We start from the raw sequence: 15,711 nt of genomic DNA on the forward strand, positions 1-15,711 counted from the left end.
CTACAGTATGAAAAATAGATATTCATTTTTACGAGAATAAGATATTATACAATGGGCATTACAGAATGTATTTATTTACACTTAATTCAAATTTTTAAATGATTTTATATGTTGTGATTGCTAAATTCACTCGCAAAATTTAAAATGGTTAATTTCAATATGTAATAAATTTTTTGGGTGTATTTAAACTAAGGCTGTGCGATATGGACAAAAAAAACTATCGCGATTTCTTTGATCAATTTTGCGAGTTCGATTTTAATCACGATTTTGACACACACAGACATGCTTTATGGTCATAAATGCATTCAGTATAAATTTTAAACATATTTCCAAAAGAAAACCAATGAGTGCTTTATCAAAAAGTTATAACATGTAACATGCCTCTAGAACAGACTTACCGTATTTTTCGGACTATAAGTCGCACCTGAGCATAAGTCGCATCAGTCCTAAAGTACGTCATGACGAGGAAAAAAACATATATAAGTCGCACTGGACTATAAGTCGCATTTATTTAGAACCAAGAACCGAGAGAAAACATTACCATCTACAGCCGCAAGAGGACGCTCTACGCTGCTCAGTGGTAGACTACAGGAGCACTGAGCAGCATAGAGCGCCATCTCGTGGCTGGAGAAGGTAATGTTTTCTCTTGGTTCATGGCAAATAAATTTTGATAAATAAGTCGCACCTGACTATAAGTCGCAGGACCAGCCAAACTATGAAAAAAGTGCGACTTATAGTCTGGAAAATACGGTAAGTCAAAATAATCACTGAGTAAAGATGTGGCAAAATGTCTAGACATATGGCAAAAAAATAAATAAATCCCCTGTCCAGGGTTTTTTATTTCTTTCTTTTTTGCCATGCGTTGGTCTTCGAGCTCATTGTAGGTCTCAAATTAACACACGCTCAAATCGCGATTTTATGACAATTTCGATTAATTGCACCACCCTAATTTAAACAAAATAGTATAAAATCATCCATTTGTTCGTTTCTGGCCATAACCATAAACATAATATTGGTACATCCCCACTCAGATTTGCTAATTAATGAAGTAAAAATCCAGTTTGTTAGTGTTACTGTAGACGTATTGCAGGTCAGCCAATGCCAGTCCTGTGTGCCTCGTTGTGTCGCCCTACCCTCTCTAGAGCGCTCAGGTCAGTCATGTGATGTTGTAGATAGATTACACCTCCATCCCCCTGGTTTTTTCAGAGCCAGATTTCGGTGTTGCAGAACCGCATTGAGCAGCTGGAGCAGCTCCTGGAGGAGAACCATCAGATCATCAGCCACATCAAAGACTCTGTGCTGGAGCTCACCGACACGGGGGCAATCTCTCCCAGCGGACACCTCCCTTTCCGTAGCGCCAATGGCTCCTGGGTGCTGCCCTTTGATGGCAGGCCCACCTTCCTCTCCGTCAAGCCTCTGGATTGCCAGTTCGCACTGGGCCGCAGGAGCCAAACCGACCTGCAGGTGAGAATCAAAACGGCATCTCAGTGGGCTGAAGTGTGTGGAATGACTTGAGCAGGGTTTGTACAAGGTGTTGAAGTACTTGAATTTGACTTTTTGAAATTGAAGTCCTGGAAAACCCTTAAAAGCAGCCATATTTATGAAAAAGTACTTCAAAAGTACTTGAATGTTTAAAAAGGCAGTATGTACAAAATTAGTGTTCATTTTAGTTTTTCTATAAAAACAGTCTCTTGTTTTCTTGCGAAATTAACGATGCAGCGCGTCTGATATAAGTACAGAACCGTTTCTCCTGACTTTAAGCAGCGCACGAGATCTCGCGATAGATATTACTCCTTGAGGTGAAAAGTGGTCTCGCGATATCAGTAAAAAGTTGATTTGTGGTGAAACCTTTGATAGTGCTTGCATTATATTGTTCACCCTTTTATTGCAAGTGCTGTTTGTTTGAGTTTCATTTGGGAACGCAAATAAAGTCTAAGGCGCTTTGTGTTGCACTGTTATCATTTTCAAGCTTGGAGCGCGTCTCCATATCAGCAGCTTGGTCCACAAACTGTTCCTCTGCATATGCTGTGAGTTTGGGTTGCGTTTATCTGGGAAAACAGTGTGTAATATCTCACTAGATTTATAATGTTAATTTATAACGTGATTTGTTGTACATCGCGATTTCTAAATAAAAGTTGAAACCCTCGCTCTGAGTTTGCATATGACCAAATATTAAAATTACATGGATTTAAACGTTGTTGAATCACGCAGTAAAGTGAAGCATCGCCAGGCCATTGGCGCCCTCTGCAGGTATCTGTTATAATACATAATGTACGTACTAAAGTAGGTTATGTTCATATTATTTATAAGCATATTACATATTTTAACAGTGATGTTCAATAAACCCATGTGATTACTTGATTTTGATACTTTATTTGAACCAATTAATATTGTCTCATTGTTAGTTTAATATATATAAATGTAGTCAATAAAAACCCTGTTTTTCACTTAGGTCTATTTTTATTACAAAAAAATAATCAGTAGATTTAGATTACTTGATTACCAAGATAATCATCAGTTACGGCTCTAGATTAGTTAAATGTTTCAAAATATAACTACATTGTTTTGCTTTTTGTGATTAAAAGACAAATATTTTTTCATTGAAAATTTCTTAAAAATAGTATTAAAATATTGTCTCATTCTAGTTTACCAAGCATCTGGATTTTGTCTCATCTCGTGAGCTAAGTGTATTGTCACACCCCTAGTGTCTACAAGCATGATATAGCTCATAATTTCCCTATTGTGTGATGAAGTTTTACTCTTTAGGTCAATCATATATTCATTAAAAAAATCACTTTGAATAGGGAAAGCGATAACTTTGCCATAGTATCTTTTCAAGTTGCCACAGCCATTGCATGCTTTGCATGTTTTGCACTTTATTTTTACTGTTTTGTTTTATTTATTAATTTATTAGAATTTGAAAGATCTCTGATTTTAGTCCTTGAAAACAAACAAAAAGTAGTGCTTGAAAAGACCTTGAAAGTCCTGGAATTTCATTTCGCAGTTTCTGTACGAACCCTGCTTGAGTTTAATGAGTTTATATGTTTTGAAGAAAGATAAAACTGTATAGTGATGAAAACCAAAATATTAAATGTTCCACTAATCCAATAATCCACTATTTTGTAGAGGGGGATCAAATTGAACATTTTCACCTGAGTTTCACCAGAGAGTAAAAATGACTTCAGAAAGATGACCGCATCATTGTTGTTTTGGTCTGTTAGTAAAATTGTTAACTTTAGCAGTCTTTGTTTGCATTACATGCCAATGGTGAGCATTCAATAATGGGAAAAGGCACTTTTCCAGTTTTTTCTTCCAAGTTTGGATGCCTGTAACTCAAGAAAAATTAAATATACCATAATGCCCTTTAAGAGACTGGGTCTTAAGAAACTTTCCTTTTGGCATCTTCATTTTTAAGGCCCTGTATAGTTCAGTTCCAGATATACTGGGAACATTTTCAGTGGTCAAAAACCAAAAGTAATATCAGCGGTTATTAGTTGTTTAATTGTTTCTTCCTATTCTAGATTAGATTTAAATTCAGATTATATTTGCCATCACCACTTATGTTATTTTCTCCTAGTAATGCACATTATTTATCAGCCTTTTTACAATTACTTTATCTTTAATCTTATTTTAATTGATTATTCTTAAATTGGCCATTATGGATTTTAGCTGCTGATATTTGATTGTTTGGTTTGATTGTGATGTTTAATTGTTTTTGCCTATTTTTAGATCAGATTGAAATGACATTTGCCATCATCTAGCACTCACTTGTAATGTAACATCTTTATCGCATGTTTGTCCCCAAGTGGAGGTTTTTGTAAAGATTTTTGGGAATTGTGAAGCGGATCAAGACGGATCCAGATGAGCTCATGCAATAACATTCGAGACAATCTCTGAATTATTTGCTTGGCCACAGATGCTGGATGTATACTCCTTGCTGAGCTTCGATAATGTGGATGGAGGTGTTTGGAAGCAAGGTTTTGAGATCACCTACGAGCCCAATGAGTGGGACGACGAGCCCCTGCAAGTGTTTGTGGTCCCTCATTCGCACAACGATCCAGGTAGGCATTGAAACTGAAGCCCTGGCCTGAGTTTGCTCAAGCAATCTAAAAATCTTATAAAGTTTATATCTCTACTAGAATGTTTTCACCCTCCGTCTTTAAGTGGATGTAACACGTTTCATTTTGTTTTATTTGTTGAAGCAGCATCCTCAGTCTAGCACCTAGCAATGCGTATCCAAAAGAGTCGTGCAGGTAAAGTGGGTCAATTACTGGGCTTGCATTTTGCAGCGTTGGCACAATTTGTGAAGCACCTTAAGAGAAACACAATGAGTTTCAGCATCACCCACAGGACAGATAAGTTTCCAAATCTGCTCGTGAACCCCTGCAGTTGCCATTTTTTGCAGCGTTATAAAAAAGAACGAAGAATCTAATTCTTTAAGGTCAGTGAACCGATTCTCTGTTGTTTTATTGGGGTCAGTACTGTCTCACTGGTCTTTGTGGTGCTGCGCATTTAATGCAGATGGCGTAATACTGAACATGTTCCCTATATGTTTCAATCAGTCTACCGCGACTCAAAATGTCTTTCTGTCATTTTGAGGGTCAGCGCTGGAGCAACAGCATGACAGAAAGACATTTGAACAGTCCAGCAGTGCCTCTGAATAATGAACAGACAGTGTTATTTTGAACAGGTTGTTGTTCAAGGAACCAATTGTGGCCAATCACAGCCAACAATGGCTGTGCTTCTTAGAAACTGTTCAGTGTTTTATTAAAAGAGCATTAGTTTTTGCCACACACTTCCTTCTGTGCTGGCAGAACTAGATCTGATCTGTTTGCCTTGGATGGTTTTAACTGTGACTTTGTACCTTCAATTTTCTTTTTGTGACAGGATGGATCAAAACATTTGACAAGTACTACAATGACCAAACCCAGCATATCTTCAACAACATGGTGGTGAAACTGGCCGAAGATCCTCGCAGGAAATTCATTTGGTCGGAAATCTCGTTCTTCGCCAAGTGGTGGGAAAGCACAGATGTCCATAAACAAGAGGCAATGCGCAAGTGAGTAACGTTTTGTGTTAAAGGCATAGTTCACCCAAAAAAAACAATTCTGTCATTAATTACTCCCACTCATGTCGTTCCAAACCCTTCATTCAGCTTCGGAACACAAATTAAGATATTTTTTATGAAATCCTAGAGCTTTCTGACCCTCCATAGACAGCAGTGCAACTGACACATTTAAGGCCCAGAAAGGAAGTCAGAACTTTGTTAGAGTAGTCCATGTGACATCAGTGGTTCAGCTGTAATGTTATGTGAAAGTGCATCGAAGACTGACATGGAAGGAAATAAATGTAATTAAGTTATTTTAGTTTTTCTGTGTGCACAACAAGTATTCTTGTAGCTTCAGAAAATTAAGGCTGAACCACTGATGTCACATGGACTATTTTATCAATGTCCTTACTACCTTTGCTGTCTGTGCAGGGTCAGAGAGCTCTTGGGTTTTATAAAAAAATATCTATGTTCTGAAGATGAACGAAGGTCTTATGGGTTTGGTATGATATGAGGATGAGGAATTAATGACAGAATTTTCATTTTTGGGTGAACTATCCCTTTAAATAAAATGTGAAGTTTAAAAATAATATGATGGTTAAATTGTATATTTAAACAAATTCAAAAATCAAACTTTATTAGTTTCTCTTCATAATCTTATGAATAATAAGATTCATAATCTTCATAATCAAGCTGGCTCTGCCCTTGAAAGAACATTTCACTTTAAAGAAAGGTTGCATTAAATTAAGAGTTACACGATTAGACATTTATAATGACATAAAGTTTCATATTTCAAATAAAGGCTTTTCTTTTGAATTTATAAATCACAGTTTCCATAAATATATTGAGCAGCACAACTGTTTAAAATATTGAAAATAACAAGAAATGTTCCTTGAGCAGCAAATCGGCATGAATCATGTGAGTAATGATGCTGAAAATTCAGCTTTGCATCACAGGAGTAAATTACATTTTAAAATGTATTAAAATAGTAAAGAGTTAAATTTAATCATATCCTATCCAGTTCACAATCCAGTCAATTCCTGACTGAGCCGCTATGGAAATCACTTGGAAAATGTTCCCTTCGGAATGATAAATGGGTCTCTGTAATGTTGGCGGTTCTGTGCCCTCATTCTGTCTTTTGTGTTTGGATTCAGTCCCTCATGCCCACTCCTGATTGGTTCATCTTAACTCAGTAATCCGCTGAAGGTTAATTAGTCTAGACGCTCCTCATAAACCCTGATCTAATGTCGTGGATTTAACCTCATCTTGTGATCAGTGCTTTTCATTTGAAGAATCCTTTCTAAATCCTATTTTCTTCCAGGCTGATCCTTAGTGGACAGCTTGAGATGGTGACGGGAGGCTGGGTCATGACAGATGAGGCCAACGCTCACTATTTCGCCATGATCGATCAGCTGATTGAAGGCCATCAGTGGCTAGAGAAAAATCTGGGTAAGATTGTTTTTTAATGGATGGTGTGGATTGCTTATCATTTACCGCATTTGTTCTAGATGTAGGCGATGTGGGTTTAATTTTTAATTCGGTTTGTAAGTTTAATGGGTGTGTTACTGCAGGTGTGATTCCTCGCTCAGGCTGGGCCGTTGATCCGTTCGGGCACAGCGCCACGATGCCTTACCTACTGAAACAGGCGAACATAAGCAGCATGCTGATCCAGAGGGTCCATTACTCCATCAAGAAGCACTTTGCTGCCACACGGAGCCTTGAGTTCATGTGGAGGCAGGCCTGGGGTGAATGACTACAAAAAAAACAAAACATTTAAATATATTTGTTAGATTTAAAATCATCGTTATTACACTTTTTTTTTCTTCAGCTGAATTTATATTTAATTTTTTAGTACTTTACTTCAAAATCATATTAAGTTAACCAGGATTTTTGTTTGTTATTTAAGGTTAACTTTTTATTTAATGTTTTAAATGTATTTTTATTTTAGGTTTAGTAATTTTAGTATTTAAACGTATTTTAAGTAAGTTGCCGAAGCAACATTTGATCTTTTTTGTTGTAAATTTGTAAGGTTATATTTTGCTTGATATTTTTGAATTATTTTTATTCCAGTTTTAGTAATTTTAGGAGTTTAATCTAATATTTGTATTTAACTTTACTTCAATTTTATTTAAATTGATGTAAATTAATTGTTTATAATCTTAGTACAAGTTATTTAATAATAACAGTTTAAACAACGTGTGTGTGTATGTATTTATTATTTATTTATTTATTTAATTAATTTTATTTTTTTGATTGCAATAACAAAAACAATTGTTTAATAGTTTTAGTATTGGTTAACAATAGCAGTATTGCTTATTAGTGGTGCTTGATCATCTGGCACTTTTATGTTTTAGATATGAATGATTTGTCAAACTGAGGGTTTTGTTACATTTCTTAGTGATAAAACTTATGATTTTCTCTCGGTCGGCAATGATAAGATCCCTTAAGAGTCTTATTGAAACATATAATGAAGGGCATATTTACTTTTGACTTCTACATACTGTATAACATATACATATATACATATAACTGCATATTAACACTCTAAAACTGTACAAACAACTCCTGAAACACATTAGGAAGCACTCTCGCAACTAGTCAAAAATAAACAACAACAACCTAGCATCATGACAAAGCATCAATGCTTTATTTAATAACTATAATAGACCAGAATATAGTGTTTGTAATTATTCATTACATGTTGGAAAGGCTTTAAATGAAGGTTTCGAAAAGCACTAACCTTTAAAAAACCTGTGCCAAGGAGTCTTGCCAACCATTCTTGAAGACTTACACATAAAAGTTTAATTTCTTTATTTTCAGATATTGAATCGGGCACAGACATGTTCTGTCACATGATGCCATTTTACAGCTACGACGTGCCTCACACGTGCGGCCCAGACCCCAAGATCTGCTGCCAGTTTGATTTCAAGAGACTGCCGGGCAGTCGAGTCAACTGCCCGTGGAAGGTGCCGCCCCGAGCCATCACCGATGCCAACATAGCTGAGAGGTGAGGCCCGGGGACTGATTGTTTTCTGAAACCAGGGAAATAATTTGATTCCGGGGAGTTTAGCCAAAGAATGAATGTAGGTTAATTTCCTGTGTTAGCCAACAAAATTCATTTGTCCATCACCCAGCTGGCACCAGCTGTATTTATACGAGTCGCGTCTGAACTGGGCTCGAACCCAAATCCAATGTTCTCTTGCTCTGCAGAAAAAAAATTAGTTTGCACCTGTTATTACGCTCCAGAGGTCTTCCAGGTTTACTGGAATAATGAGTCATTTCCTTCAAAATGTTCAAACGTGTTTTCTTACTTTCCTATGACTAGACATTGATCTGCTTGGATGAAACCTTGAGCATTTAAGTATCATTTAAGATATAAATATGAAAATGTGGTAATTGTAAAATGTTATTTTATATAATTGTATCAATTATAAAGTTCAAAACTACAGTATTTTTTTTTTACATCATAAATGTTAATTAATGTCTGTTTTGATCTGTCTGTGTGTCCTTGCCCAGTAAAATGATACATTTTACAAGTAAAATAAACAGGTAGTGTGTATATATACCACTTTTTGTCTATTCAGGGCTCAAAAACTTGTTTTTAATCGATTGCTAGACTTAAGAAAAACCAATCCAGTGGATTTACTTTACATTTTACATTTTCTGTTTCAGAGCTGGCGTTCTGCTTGATCAGTACCGTAAAAAATCCAAGCTGTTTCGTAGCAAAGTGTTGCTGGTTCCTCTTGGGGATGACTTCCGCTACGACAAAGCATTAGAGTGGGACCAGCAGTACTTCAACTACCAGAAACTGTTCGATTACATGAACTCTCACCCAGAAATGCATGTAAAGGTATGCCTTCTGAAAAACATAGAGGCTCTAACCATAGAAAACTACTAAACTGTCTGTAGGTTTTTCAGGAAGAGGTTTAATAGATCTAAATCTATTTCTGCAATGTCAGAAATCTTGTTTTTTTTTTTAAACAAACACAGCTCCTTCAGCTCAGCTTCTGATGTACAACTAGGAATAATTTGAATGAATAATTTAACTTGTTTGTGAGGGAAGAAAAGAGAACGGATGTTTTGGATTTCGGAAAAAATGTTAAATGAATTTGAATTGCCCTGAAAGTAGATCTCTGTGTTCTCAGGCCCAGTTTGCGACGCTGACAGATTACTTTAATGCGGTGTACAAGGCTAAAGGAGTCGCCCCGGGGACGAGACCACCCGATTACCCTGTGCTGAGTGGAGACTTCTTCGCTTATGCGGATAGAGAGGACCATTACTGGAGTGGATACTACACCTCACGTCCCTTCTACAAAAACCTGGACCGTGTGTTAGAATCTCACCTACGGTTAGTCAGTGGCTGGGTTTCCATCCAAAGTTGCAAATTTAACTTGTGCGCATAATTGGAATGTCGCATTAAAACATTTACAAATAAGCACTGTCACTTTCTTAATAAGCATCGTCACTTCCTGGTAAACTGGCATCAATAGCAAAAAGAAAAAAAAGTGGGAGAAGTCACTGAATATAATAACTTTCTTATATTATAAATGACTTGTGCCTCAGGCTACGTTTACACAACGATGTAATCAAAAACTGAAACGGTTTTCCCTTGCGTTTTTTTTTTTTTAATTTCACACATACACGCCTAAGTTTTCAAAACGATTTGTGTTTACACATATCCACGAAAACGCCCAAAAATGCTGTTACATATGCCAGGCCAGTAGTTGGCGCTGTCACCTTGTTATTAAACAGTACCTGCTGCCGTGTGTATAAGATGTGTTTCCGCTGTTGGTTGTAATATTGGTGAAGTAAATCCACACTTTGCTGAAGAAGCGTTAACAAACTCTTAACAGTAACAACCATTCCATGTTTGTTTACACTTTCCTTTAAAATCAACATGTGCTGTGCATGTCTACATACTTAACACTTACTATGCATGGCGTCACGGTTTTCAAAGATTCCCATTTTGGGTGTTAACTAAAACGACAATGGTGGCAATGGTGGCAAAAATATGCGTTTTCAGTCACCAAAATGCCATTGTCGTGAAATGAACAGGCAAAACGCATAAAAAGTTTTCAGTTTTTGGCTGAAAACGTCGTCGTGTAAACGGCCCCTCAGAGCGATCACACAAAACACAATGAATATGGTCACTGTTTCCGTGGATGCCTGCTGTTCAGGAACGCAGTCGTGTAACGATTCTGCAGAGGTGGAAAGTAACGAATTACATTTACTCGCGTTACTGTAATTGAGTAGCTTTTTTGTGTACTAATACTTTTTAAAGTAATTTTTAAAATCTGTAATTTTACTTTTACTTAAGTATATTTTGTTTAAAGTATTGTACTTCGCTACATTTTAAAACACATTAATTACTGAGTAAAAAAAATAAAAAATAAAAAAAATAAATCGCTCCCTGGAAACTACTGCAGTAAATAATGGGCAGGAGGGCAAACTGGCGCTAAAATCACAAGAAAGATGCAGACGGACAAAACAGGCGTTAGTGGTGCAGACACCGCTGAAAACGAAACCCCGTCATATTCTGAAGTTGAACTCGAAGGAAATGAAGTGAACCCCTGGCCATATGTATGCTCTATTATGCAGTGTAAGCTGTACTTGCCTAGGAAGACCAAACTAGCAGCTTATAAAATCTCGACAAGACATCAACCCTTCGCAAGAATGTAGAGGTAAGCTAAATAATTGCATCGTTGCATTGGTGGTTAAAATGAAGCTTTGACATTTTAGCAAGAGGTTTTGCACAAATTAGCCAAAAAGACAGTGGTGAGGAGTGTGCTATATATATCATCTGCGATAATATCATGTTATTTGTTTTAATGATGTGCGCGCGCATTTATAGTGCGTTCTTTCACTGTGTGATTCAGTCTCCTAAAGTGCATTTAGAATGATCACAAAGTTTAAGATATAGGGGCAGAAAATTCACATATTTATATAATTTCATATATTAAATCAAAATCACACAAAGAATGCCGTCTTTTCCACCAAAAATCATCATGAATATATACATACATATATATATAACAGTTCAGTAAACAAGTTAAATAAGTGACTTGCGTTCAGACACCATATTGCCTTTTTTTAGCTCTTTTTCTACAACAGAAAATAATTCCAAACACAGCCACCAAAGCACAGTTTTGCGTCTCTGAGCAACGTGACAGTGTTTCTTTCCTGAATGAATCAACCGTTTAAATGATTCGGTTCAATCGCAATGACTCACTTATTAACAGTGACTTGCTGACACATACTGGCCATTTTAATTTCACATTTAAAGTATCTTTAGATTTTTTTTTTATAATTAATTTCTTATAATTTCAAATGAGTATTCAACATTTTATGTCTTGTATATCAAAACATTATTCATGCATTTGTAACTGCAGGTTAAATGATTTCTTGTCCTGCACTAAACAGTGTAATACATCTAAATGCCACTTCCAATGAATCTTCTGCATTTCCTCTGCATTAAAAGATGAGTTTGTTGATACTGATTTGCCTGGTAACAGCCCAAATTTTTTATTATTCTAAATAACTGATTCTTTTAATTAAAAACAACTAGTTTGAGATTAATAGACCTATACCAGGTGTGTCAAACTCAGTCCCTGGATGGCCATAGCCCTGCAGAGTTTAGTTCTAACCCTGCTCCAGCACACATATCATGCGCTGAGTCCCAATTCTACTAGAATTAGAAACTAGAATTAGTACGTCCCAAATCGTAGTATGTTGAAAAGAGTATTCCAAAGATACTCGGATGGTCTACTATTTCCGGTTAGAATTCGATGTGCAGATCAATGCACACTCTAAGGGCTAATATTGCCCACAACCCATTGCGTGCGGGAGGGAGGAGCTTTGCGATGGCTTTGTTACACACACTGCACATGAACGTCAGAATCAGCTGCCTCACAAACGACCTGCGTTTGGTTCTACGACGACGACGCCCTGCTTCTTCACCCCTCAACTTGGTAGAAGAACACATTGTAAAATGTATTGTGAAAAAAAAACGATGAGAAAAAAAGATGGGAATAGTAAATAAAATTTTATTGGACATACAAGAATGAATGAAACAACAGTTGTGGTGTGCGTAACTAGGCAACCACGTTGTCGTTCACGTTGCATGACGTCATCGAAGTATGTCCCAGAACGTGCATACTCTTTTGCTACACACTCAAAAGTATGTACTTTTTCCTCACAAAAAAAGTACATACTTTTAGGTCGTAGTATAAGTAGGCGAATTGGGACTCAGCAATGTAGTTTTCAAATAAACCTAAATGATTAGATTAGCTGGATTAGGTGTGTTTAATTAGGGTTAAATCTAAACTGTGCAGGACTGTGGCCCTCCAGGAACTGAGTTTGACACCCCTTGGCCTGTCCCATTTTTGACTCCCTCCCACTGTTAAAATGTAACCAAGTAATTTTTACTTGTACTTAAGTAAAATTTCATTAATGTAATGGTACTTTTACTTGAGTATAATATTTTTGTACTCTTTCCACCTCTGCGATTCTGGGAGGCAATAATACAGAAATACTCTGACGACTTTGCTCAGGCCTTTCAGAATGACTATAACATTGCAGATGCAACAGATCGGTCCGCTGGTTAGACAGATTATGCCATCACGCAAAGTTACATGATGTTTTTGATGTGCATGGAGGACTTTATCCTGAAAATACATTTTCATCTCCCATTATTCACATTAACCCCTCGTCGCTCAAGACAAAAACCACCTCAAGCAAGCGTAAAAACTTTTTTGCTAATTCAAAATTTGGCATTTCCGTCACTTGTTTCAGATGCGATACTTCTAAATGCGTATTAAAACGGTAATGGAAACGTAGGTAGTGAAACATCTAATGCATGCCTAATAATATCTCGAACTGTTAAGATCCACCTTGCATCAGTACTATTATAGTTAGTAGCTGATTTTTATTCTTTAATATCGGTTGATATTTAATTGTTTATGCTCATTTACCTATTTTTACATTACCAATTAATATTCATTTGTCATTACTGTACATTTCAATGCCATGATGCCTCAATTCAATATTTTTTGTATCATTTAAATTTTAATTTACATTTTTAATGTTTTATTTTTTAATAAAATTATTATTTTTTATTTATAAAATAATACATTTTATATACCAGCCATTTATTGCTATAACTTGAAATACTTATCACTATAAATTACAAATAGCTATAAATTATTTATCATTATTGGCCAGCATTTTATTAAAATGTGATTTTAATTTGAGTCCGTGAATAAAGTGTTTGCACTTTTCACCAAAATCAACTAGAAATGGTTCATTTATAAACATCTCTGCAAATTAAGCTGGGATGGAAGATTATATTTACATAAAGCTGTTATTTAACACATTGTTAACAATTCAACAAGTAGCTTTCAGTCAGAAGTATGCTAACAAGGTTTTGTGGAAGCTTTTTCATTTTTAATTGCCAACACGTTTGAATTTACACTGACAAACTGCCGTCAAGGTTTCTGAATTTAATCCATTATCTTAGCAACTTTGGAAAGTGTTAGGCTTTATTTGCCAGAGATTCAATTATGCTTTAAATAAAGGCCTGTTCTCTGCGGCATTAACTAATGGGGAATAATTAAAATAGTTATTCTCCACGTGGGTGACAAGTTTATCTCCTGAATTAAGCACGAGGCATTGCGTAATTACTGTCATTACTTAGTCTTTAATTCTATTATCATATTTGTCAAGCCTCGCTGTTCGTTCAGCATCATGAACGGTTTGATTTAAGACTCTTTGGTTTTGTGTTTGCTGTAGAGGGGCAGAGATTCTCTACAGCTTGGCGGTGGCTCACGCCCGGCGTGCGGGACTGGAAGGACGTTATCCCGTCTCAGATTACTCCCTCCTCACCGATGCCAGGCGCAACATAGGGCTGTTCCAGCACCACGATGCCATCACGGGCACCGCTAAAGAGGCTGTGGTCATCGACTACGGAAACAGGTCTCTGAATCAAAGCTTGCAGATTTGATCCGCATGAACTGATCTGAAGATCCAAGGAAGTCTCTCAGGGTGTTATTACTAAAATATCATCTTTAATGGACCATTCTTAGCATTTTTAGAGTTTCGATTTGTAAGCGGTTCTTGATTCGTTTCTCTCCCCCCCCCCCTCCCCCCTCCCAGGCTATTACGTTCTCTGGCCGGTCTGAAACGAGTGATCATTAATGCTGCACACTTCCTGGTAATAAAGAATAAAGACATTTATCGCTTCTACCAGACGGAGCCTTTCTTAGAGACGGTGAGGAACAGCCTTGGTTTTTCACACTGTGTTTAACCCTTGTGCTGAGCTGAAAATCATTGACCTTATGAGGCGTTTGGGAACGTCGTTTTGGGTTAACTATCCCTTTACAAATTGCTTGCAAATCTCTCATTATGTGAATCTGTGAAATAATCACCAAATCTTGAATCTTTGGTCTTTTTATCAACTTAATTTAAATTACTACAGGTTTTGTATTTCTCTTAGGAACTGATTAATCGTAGGCCTCTTTCATCTGAGCTCATGCACGTCAGTTTGTGAGTGAAAAATGTGTTTCTCAATAATTTGGGCAATTACAGGTGCATAAGCTTAGATAAATGAGGCTTGTGATTAATCGGATTCAATACAAAACCTGTGTTCATTAAAACAAGAAGCTGACAAAAATATTGAAACCAGTATTTGATAATAATAATATGTGACCCTGGACCACAAAACCAGTCATATAGGAGATAATATCATCTGAAAACTGAATTAATCAGCATTCCATTTGGCTGAGATGCTACTATTTGATCTGGAATCTGAGGGTGCAAAAAAAAAAACTAAAAACAAATCTAAATATTGAGAAGTTATGCAAATGAAGTTCTTACACTGTAAAAAATCTAAAGTTGAGAAAACTTTAAAGTTTAAGGCAGCCAACTTCAGCAGATTTTTGAGTTTTCTCATCTACAAAAAAAAAATAAATAAAAAAGTTTAGAAAACCCAAAAAACGTTCATTTTTTACAATGTAGCAATGCATATTACTAATCAAAATTTATGTTTTTATATATTTACGGTAGGACATTTACAAAATATCTTCAAGAAACAATCCTTATCTTACCAAAATCGATAATTTTGACCCATACAATGTATTGTTAACTATGGCTTGTGCTGCTTATGACTGGTTTTGTATAACTGAGTAATGCATATGAGATTTTGGTAGGCTGGCCATTTTTGACCATGCAAGCAAAATCAGTAGGTTATAATCCAATGTGACCAATATTAACTAAGATTTTGGGGAAAAAGAGAGTTAAGAGTCTGACCTTTGACCTCTGTTCATGTGACTGCAGGACGACAGACGCGCCACACAAGACTCTCTCCCGCAGCGTACTCTTATCGAGCTGGAATCTTCTCCCAGGTAAGATGTGTTATCTGTAGATCTTGAACACATTTGATTCAGTGTGCAGATCTGATCTTCCTCCTCTTCTTCAGGTATCTGGTGCTGTTTAACCCCGTCGAGCAGGAGCGTCTGTGTGTAGTGACAGTGCTGGTGAATTCGGTGAGAGTTAGGGTGCTCACTGAAGACGGGCAGACTTTACCGGTTCAGCTGAGCGCGCAGTGGGTGTCTGCCGTTGAGATGAGTGGAGAGGTCTACCAGGTGTGTTTATTTGTGTCCATTCGCTCC

General features: G+C 36.6%; 1 protein-coding gene across 3 annotated transcripts in view; it reads left to right on the forward strand.

Moving 5' to 3' along the window:
* The window catches only part of man2a2 (mannosidase, alpha, class 2A, member 2), a 33,400-nt gene that overhangs the window by 5,644 nt on the left and 12,045 nt on the right, over positions 1-15,711 (forward strand). For all 3 annotated transcript variants that reach the window (XM_059536775.1, XM_059536777.1, XM_059536776.1), the window contains exons 4-15: positions 1,207-1,464; positions 3,917-4,061; positions 4,888-5,059; positions 6,369-6,496; positions 6,619-6,792; positions 7,868-8,054; positions 8,720-8,897; positions 9,193-9,395; positions 13,835-14,017; positions 14,198-14,312; positions 15,377-15,444; positions 15,519-15,684. In XM_059536775.1, the coding sequence (XP_059392758.1) occupies positions 1,207-1,464; positions 3,917-4,061; positions 4,888-5,059; positions 6,369-6,496; positions 6,619-6,792; positions 7,868-8,054; positions 8,720-8,897; positions 9,193-9,395; positions 13,835-14,017; positions 14,198-14,312; positions 15,377-15,444; positions 15,519-15,684 (1,977 nt within the window). The remainder of the gene's footprint in view (positions 1-1,206; positions 1,465-3,916; positions 4,062-4,887; positions 5,060-6,368; positions 6,497-6,618; positions 6,793-7,867; positions 8,055-8,719; positions 8,898-9,192; positions 9,396-13,834; positions 14,018-14,197; positions 14,313-15,376; positions 15,445-15,518; positions 15,685-15,711) is intronic.

Source organism: Carassius carassius, chromosome 43, assembly GCF_963082965.1.
Source record: "Carassius carassius chromosome 43, fCarCar2.1, whole genome shotgun sequence".
Lineage (NCBI taxonomy): Eukaryota > Metazoa > Chordata > Actinopteri > Cypriniformes > Cyprinidae > Carassius > Carassius carassius.